Genomic DNA, 7,867 nt, shown 5'->3' on the forward strand with positions numbered 1-7,867 from the left:
TAAAAGGGAAAAAAAAAAAGGAAAAAAAAAAAGGAAATCACCTGCTCTTTGGAATTTAAGCAATGCCCAATTCGTGCATCAATCTTTGGAAATATAGAGGAATACACCATGACTTAAAGATTTATGTCCCGTAGGAGTTGCTCTGGTAAGGCCTTCCAATCGGTTGGGTCAGTTTCTTACCATTAAATCTAGTCAAAATCATATTAAAATGAAAAAAAAAATGTAAAACAGATAATTTCTGATAAAAATATAATAATTGAAAACATGGATTCTGATATTTTACTTTTACAAAAACTACCAGAGAAAATCCTTTCCTTAAACACTAAAACTTATGTCCTACTCATAAACCTAAGAATGACATATTTTAAGAGGAGAAGAAAATTAAAACCGGAGTTAAGAGGGCAGATTCTCTAATTTTCTCTTTAATTATATTTGTCAATGTTTTTTTGTTTTGTTTTTCAAAGTTTTGTTAGGTCAAGATCATGCTTTTATTTTCCACTGGTGTTTTTTTGTTTAGCAGTCAAGCTCAGCTACAAGCACATCATAAAAACCATTGGCAATTGGCCGCCCTGACCTCTTATTCAATGCTTTCAAGTCTCAAGCATACAAAGTTCAGTAACAATTAATAAAGTGTACACATTTCAATGGCAACAAAATAGATTGCGTATTTTACTCGTGTTTCCCACTAACAAATTTGGTGCCTACTCATTCTTTCACTATTGACAATCAAATGACGCAAATGATAGAATGACATTCTCTTATCTTATACGTGTGTTATTAAATTCATATCAAATATAAAGACTTTTTTGGCTGCACGTAAATATGGACTAAGCCCTGCAAGCAAATAGAAGAAGAAACTCGTAGCAGCCAAATGCCAAAATTTTATTCCTTCAATTCTTATTTGGTACCAAGACAAAACTGGCTTGACCTCTCAAGCTTTAAAAAAAAAAAATGCCATTTGCATAATAAAAAATATAACCTTGGGAAAAAAAAAAAAAAAAAAGCTTGTGATACATGCCATTCCATTTGCAAAAAAAATAACCTTGGGTAAAAAAAAAAAAAAAAAGCTTGTGATACTCTTCTATTTCCACTGTTTAGTTACATTTACAAAAGAAAATTTGACCCTCACATTGCCAAATCAAGAAAATTATTGTAAATGGTTTTAGGGAAATTGTGATAATGAGATGATTATTATTGAGATGTTTTATTTTTTCTCCTCCTTTTTTTCCTCTTTCTTTTCTTCCTTCTTTTCCTCCTTCTTTTCTTCCTTCTTGTCCTCTTTCTTCTCTTCTTTCTTCTCTTCCTTGGCTGGACCAACTGATATGATATCCACTTTGCCTACCCTCTTCAACTTTTTCACCACCGCCACTGTGTCCATTTGTCCAATCACTGTCAACTTCTGATCCTTTATATCTGCCGCAATTGAATCAACCCCTGTTCACACCAAATCCCTAAGAGATCAAGGTTTTATTCATTCGATCGATTTAAATTTTTAGTTTTAAATATTTAATGTCATAACTCGAATATCGAATTGAATCTATAAAAAAGTGAACAGAAACCAAAAAACCACAAATTTTCATAGAAATCATGTGGAAAAAAAAAAACATCCTTAAAATCATCAAATCATGTTTGTGCTCAAGAGAATTTAAAAAGTGAGAAAGGCTTGGTTCACTGGTTAAAGATGAAAACTTTCATATAATTTTGTGAGAAAACATAGTAGTCAAAGAAAATACCAACATACCATAAATATCAGCTGCAGCTTCCATGGCTTTCTGCTTTGTTTTGTCATCAGTCATGGTCATGACCTTCAACACCACTTTCTGCAATAAAGTTCATAGAAAAGAAAAGAGTACAATTCACTTTCATTCCACTTCATTGGATCTTAATTATGTCTTTGTAAATTAGTTACAAGAGAGCATGCAAAAATTTGGAAAAGGAACGAAATACCTGAGCCATTTGAAGAGGAAGAATGGAAAGAAAAGCAGAGATGAGAGAGAGAGAGAGAGAAGTTGTGTTGTGAAAACGAACTAGACGTGAGGCAGGAGAGAGAGAGAGAGAGAGAGAGAGAGAGAAGTTGTGATGGGGCAGTAGAAGTAGTACCGGGGTTTTTTTTGTATGGTGTGTGGGGACAGCTTTGGCGTGTGAGAAATTGCATCCAACAGATGGACCCTTAAATACACTAGCGCATGTGAGAAATTGGTAAGCCACCGGACAAATGTGTGGTATGCTTATTACTTTGTTACCATTTCGTACAGATGAAATCAGATCTTATGAGACGTTTGGTTCATAAATTAGAATTATGAGATTAAAATCATTTGATTTACGTATATTTTTTGTGAAAGAAAATACTATAACGAACTATGAATCATGATTCAAATCAGTGTATAAATCCCCTTACTAAACGTCACCACATTTTTGCGAATTTTAAGATAGGGTATAAAAAAAGAAGTTATTTTTTAAAGACAATCTTATTAATATTGTAAATTCAATTAAAATCACATTACATAGAAATAATATGTAAAATATATAATTTTTAATATAGATTTAATGGCTGTAAATAGAGAGTTACAGGTAACTTATTAATTCTGGTCTTAAAAGAGAAAGCTCTTAAGAAATTATCTTCTCAGTAATGCATAATTTTAAAACGGTTAAATTCTTATCAGATTTTTAGATTATACGTGTTATAAAATATTGATAGTAACAGGTGAAACAAGAATAGATGTCCCCTACCATAGAAGACAAAAGTCTCTTATTTCTTTTTTCTTTAATACAAAATTTAAATAAACGATACATGTTGAACGTAATTTTTCTTGTCCAAATTTATGATTCAGTAAAATTGGAATTTAACCAAGAATGCAATATGCGCCAGCTTACGGACTAAAAGAATTAATTGAACATAATTCTGCCAATTTAATAGAATTTGGGATGTAGACTTTACCATCATGAGCTTTTTTCAACTAGTAATGTTAAAAAAAAACAAACAAACAAACAAACAAAAAAACAAAAAAAAAAAAGAGGGAGAAAAAGTAGTCGGTGCCTTTTTTGGTGTGGCCAAGTTGGGCTTTCTATCAATTGGACACAGAAATGAGGGTGATGACATTTCCAAGATTCTCTTCCATTCAAAAAAAAAGTTATAACGGATGGCTTCTTCCCACGCCGAAAGGCACAAAGAAAATGCAATTGTGAAAACTAAGAAAATGGTTTGAATACCACCAAGATCTTATACATGCCTTAATCTAAATTTATATAGATTTTTTTAGAGGCTTTTTCTAGTGTTATCTTTTTTTTTTTTAAATACTAGTGTTCTCTGTTTATCAGCCGTCATATTTATATTAAATTTAATTAAAAGTCAAATTAGATTAAAAAAATAATATAGATTCACCTACTGATAAGTATAAAATATCGTTATTTTTAAAAAAGAGAAAACGTCAGAGAAATTTTCTTTTTTTACAAGTCAAAATTAGCAAAAATTTAATTAGAGGCCCAAAAACTTATTAACCAATAAAAATGAAATTATTGTAGAAAAAAAGACATCAGTTATCATGTTAATCCATGTATTTTAGTGATATATATCGAGTGGAAGTGATAAAAAGGTAGCAATGATGATGACAACGGGGGTAGGAAAATGTATGTATCATGTACATGTACGTGACATGACAAGGGAAAAAAATGCCAAAATCGAAAGATATACTGACTACTATGAAAAAAATATTTAAAAGTATTATCGGTGTTAAATATCATCATTTATAAATCTTATATCACGAGATTTAAATTTTATTATGGATGGTATTAAGTACCGCCGGTGTATGCTCCGGTTTATTCATGAAAATGATGAGATGTGATACTGCTGGGCTACTAGCAGTCTACTGTCTGTATTATTGAAGATTTATCCGGTCTTTTTATTGCCAAAAAGAAAGAAATTGTAATTTTCAAATTACGAAAAAAAAAAAAGATATTTTGGATCAAGCGCATGGGTTCCCAACACTTCTCCTAAAATGATGGTAACATTTTTTTTTATTTGGATTTAAGAATATACTAAATATAATGACACGTGATAACAATTATGCAAGGAAAAAAAAAAAAAGGAAAGACAAAATGGTCAAGAAAAAGGAATTATAAAAAATATGTCTCCTGTTACCATAATGTCCTTCGTATAGCAACAAATATCTATGAAGAATTCTAGTCATAACGTGTGTTGTTCACTTGTTTGAACTTTGGCGTATTTAGATTTTAACTGCTTGGAAGGTACTTGTGACTCCAACTTTGCAATTACTCGTGACGCACAAATTTGAAACGATTAAAACGTAAAATTATCAAGCAAAACGACGTTGAAAAATTAAATAAAGTTGCTGGAATATTCCTTCCCCTCAAGCACAAGACCATATGATCACATAATAGTACAAGCATGTGGATTGTCATCACTAAAGATCGAAGCGATGGCCTCGTCGGATGCCACGGCGACGGAATAAGCCGCCGGGGTATGGAAGAAAGTGTGGACGCCGTTTGTGGGGCCGTTTCTATATGGATCATAGTAATGGTTGACAATGTAGTTTGGGTACTTGTAGAATGACGAAAAGTGAGAGTGCCCTGGAAATGGCCACGGCTCAGCTGCCTTTCCTGCACGCTTAATTGCCTTTAGGACCTTTTTCTCTTCCAATGCATGCCCTCTAACTGTTATCTTTTGTGCTTCCATCTCAACTTCCACTTCTTCCGCACCTAAAAATCAACAAATTAAAGTTGTCAACAAAAAAATAAGGAGACGTTTAGTTTATAAATTAGAACCATGAGATTTATGTATGTTTTTTGTGAGAGAAAATACTGTAACGAACCATGAATCATGATTTAAATCAGGGTAAAAATCTCCCAACCAAACATCTCTTAAGTTTTTTTTTTTTTTTTTTTTTTTTTTTTTTGGTTAAAAGTATTTCTAAAGGGTATTTATTGATATGGATTGATCATTAAATTAGCTTTTGGCCTTTTTTGAAAGAAAAATAAAGTCAAATGTAAAAAAAGCTTTCTTTGGCTGCTAAATCTACATTTTAACTCGCCCTAAGCCTGTAGCCTTTGTATTGTAGAGCTTCTCGGACCAATCCTAAACGTGCCTTTTAATTTCTATAACAAAGCTTAATAAAGTCTTTAACAAAGTCAACGTAAAGGGCTAATGCGAAAACAAAGGCTGAATGGCTATTTAAGTTGTGGCCTTGAAGTGCGTAACAAAAGCCTTCTTGTTCCAGCACTTCAAAGAGTGATAGCATGCCGATTCTTAGCCAACCAGACTCCAACTTAACGTATTGAAGTAAATACTACCCAAAAAAAAAAAAAAAAGGTATTGAAGAAGAAAGAAGATAGAGGTCACAATTTTTGAAGGCTAGATATTTTCGTACCATTTTTATGTATGAATTTAAGTCCTTTTTTTTTAAAATGGTACATTTGAACTTTTTTTTTTTTGTTTTTTAAAATGGTACATTTGAATACCAACTCTACCAAAGTGACATTCCCATATCCATCCTGAATGTTTCCAATTTACAGAGCACGCAACGCAACTGTCGGGCCTAATTTCTTTTCCTTAGAGAATTTCAGATTTTACTTTTTAAATACTTGATTTATTAAAAATATTTATTTTGAAAAACTCTACTCTTTAACTAATTCTAATCTAAAAAGTAAAAATATATGAGTTAATATTAAGGGTTTGTTTGGTATAAGGGTTTAAATTAAGGTGATTCTAATTTTGATTTTAGAACAAGAACCATGATTAATAATTTTAGGTCCAAATCATAATTATGAAATCAGAGCTAGAATCAAGAGTTTGAACCACCTAAAATCAAAAGAAGTGGTTTTAAAATCATGAGTGATTCATAGTTTAAAACATCACATCAAGATTCAAATCTTGAATCAAAATTATCATAACCAAACATTAATTCTGAATAAATTAAATCAAAACTATTTTTACTTTTTATAAATAAATACTAATTTTAAATCAGAATTATAATTTTTTACGCTAAACAACACTTAAAAAGAATGAGAAATAAAAGAGACTCCGTTTTAAAGGTATTTTTAAAAAGAGCGCATCTAGGCTTCAAGAAATTAGTTCGTGAATCATATCATGAATCAATGATAAGGTGACACCTGGACATGTAAAATAGCTAATTACCAAAAAGGCCCAAAGCGTCGTTTGCTTTCCTTTTTCTTTTCATTTATTTATTTTTTTTTTTCAATTCTTCTTCTCTCTCCCACCGCTTCACGCCGTCTCCTCCGCCCTTGCTCAACCCTTCTAATTTCTCTTCTCCAAAGGTTCATCCGTCCTTGTTGCTATGTATGTCTTGAAAATGCAAGTCAAGTAATCTTTTTATTTTATTTATTTTGGGAATGTTAAATGTTGTACCATAACCACCAACTTCCAATCTATTTTTCACATTTACAGCAACGTTATGCCATCTCTTTCATCCCCTAAAAAACCAATACACCGTTCTAACTTCTAACCCCATTATTTCTTCCCTGATCCCTCTAGCCAGCCTCTAGAAAAGCTTGAGGAAGAAGAATTTTCTTACTCTTATCTAGATTTTTTTTTTGTTTTGTTTTGTTTTTACTTTTTCTAAAACGTGAACTGCACGTGACTTCTCACTAGCTTCCGTACATTTCGTGAAGTTCGAGTTAATTATTTTTTAGGCTTATTTAGTTCATTGGTTTGAGTTTTTATTTTGAGTTAAAGATATAATTTTATGTGAAAATGTTTTAATGTAATAAAAATATTAAAAATAATTGTTTTTAAAAGTTTTTTACTGTAATAAAATTTAAATTTAAAAATTAAATTAGTATAATAAGGACCTTTGTGAATATTATCATTTATGTTTTTTTTAATGTAATAAAAATATTAAAAATAATTGTTTTTAAAAAATTTTTATTATAATAAAATTTAAATTTTAAAATTAAATAGTAAAATGAGGACCTTTGTGAATACTATCATCTATGTTTTAAAAATTTCCCCTTCTTCTTTCACCTCCTTCAAGCCCATTCTTTTGTCCATTTCCAAAACCAGGACTACGATATTGGGTCAAGCACATGTAAGTGGGCTTCCACTTATTTTTATATTTTAATATTTTTTTATCATTAATTGAATTTCAGTATACGAGTAGTAAACGTGTTTGTAGATTGACACGAATCTATTTAATAAATAGGTTAACATGTCGTATTCATGTCAACCTTATAATAAAAGAGACGTGTTTGAGTTTCTTATTCTAACACAATTATTAAATGAGTGGTGCTCGTATCAAGAGTTATAGTGTAACAGAAGGGTATAACACACAACAAACTAGACACAGTAGCATGAATTGTCACCCCTAATTAAAATCTTAAACTCTAATGACATAAGTGAATTTAAATTTACCGCTTGGTTTAGCCTATAACTACATTAGGTGGCCCTGAATTTTTTTAAGAATATTTGAAAATATAATATCTAGTTTATTCTCGTTAAAATTAAAAAAGAAAAGAAAAAAAAGAAAGAAAAACAAGCTTGTTAAGTTGGTCTAATATTATTAGGAAGTTGAGTATTTGCTGATACAATCTCTCGAGAGAAATGAAATGTAGGCTAGTGAGGAAAAAAAAAAGGAGAGAGAGAGAAAGAAGAACAAAAAACTAAAGAAGGTAGCGGCACTTGGCGCGACTTAAATTCCCATCCCTCCAAAAACATACCTTTGAGCTTTAGAAGAGCTCTTTTCAACTTTGAAGCACATCCCTCACAGTCAAGGTTTGGAACTCTCACTTCCACCATCTACAAACACACACATTAATGTCAGAGAGAGAGAGAGAGAGAGAGAGAGAGAGAGAGAGAGAGAGAGAGAGAGAGAGAGAGAGAGAGAGAGAGAGAGAG

The 7,867-nt window shown here is 31.2% G+C and overlaps 2 protein-coding genes across 2 annotated transcripts; both read right to left on the reverse strand.

Annotated features, from left to right (window-relative positions):
* Nucleotides 1-1,043: 1,043 nt before the first annotated feature.
* LOC21384636 (heavy metal-associated isoprenylated plant protein 39) lies at nt 1,044-2,111 on the reverse strand. Its single transcript, XM_010089262.2, has 3 exons — nt 1,948-2,111; nt 1,742-1,820; nt 1,044-1,434 (listed from the first exon to the last, which is right to left on the reverse strand). Exons 1-3 carry the CDS (start codon nt 1,954-1,956, stop codon nt 1,205-1,207), a joined length of 318 nt encoding a protein of 105 aa, XP_010087564.1. The 5' UTR covers nt 1,957-2,111; the 3' UTR covers nt 1,044-1,204.
* A 2,244-nt stretch (nt 2,112-4,355) lies between these two features.
* On the reverse strand, nt 4,356-7,768 carry LOC21384637 (heavy metal-associated isoprenylated plant protein 31). The gene is made up of 2 exons (XM_024165915.1): nt 7,690-7,768; nt 4,356-4,716 (listed from the first exon to the last, which is right to left on the reverse strand). Exons 1-2 carry the CDS (start codon nt 7,766-7,768, stop codon nt 4,388-4,390), a joined length of 408 nt encoding a protein of 135 aa, XP_024021683.1. The 3' UTR covers nt 4,356-4,387.
* Nucleotides 7,769-7,867: the final 99 nt, after the last annotated feature.

Source organism: Morus notabilis, unplaced genomic scaffold (genome assembly GCF_000414095.1).
Source record: "Morus notabilis unplaced genomic scaffold, ASM41409v2 Scaffold2009, whole genome shotgun sequence".
NCBI lineage: Eukaryota > Viridiplantae > Streptophyta > Magnoliopsida > Rosales > Moraceae > Morus > Morus notabilis.

What these genes read in the sequence shown, in the direction of transcription:
- LOC21384636 (XM_010089262.2), bottom strand. An exon ending in AGCTGCAGCTGATATTTATG is followed by an intron (nt 1,435 to 1,741) that starts GTATGTTGGTAT and finishes TGGTGTGAACAG; the next exon opens with GGGTTGATTCAATTGCGGCA.
- LOC21384637 (XM_024165915.1), bottom strand. Translation starts at nt 7,768, where the DNA reads ATGGTGGAAGTGAGAGTTCCAAACCTTGACTGTGAGGGATGTGCTTCA. An exon ending in AGCTCTTCTAAAGCTCAAAG is followed by an intron (nt 4,717 to 7,689) that starts GTATGTTTTTGG and finishes GTTGATTTTTAG; the next exon opens with GTGCGGAAGAAGTGGAAGTT.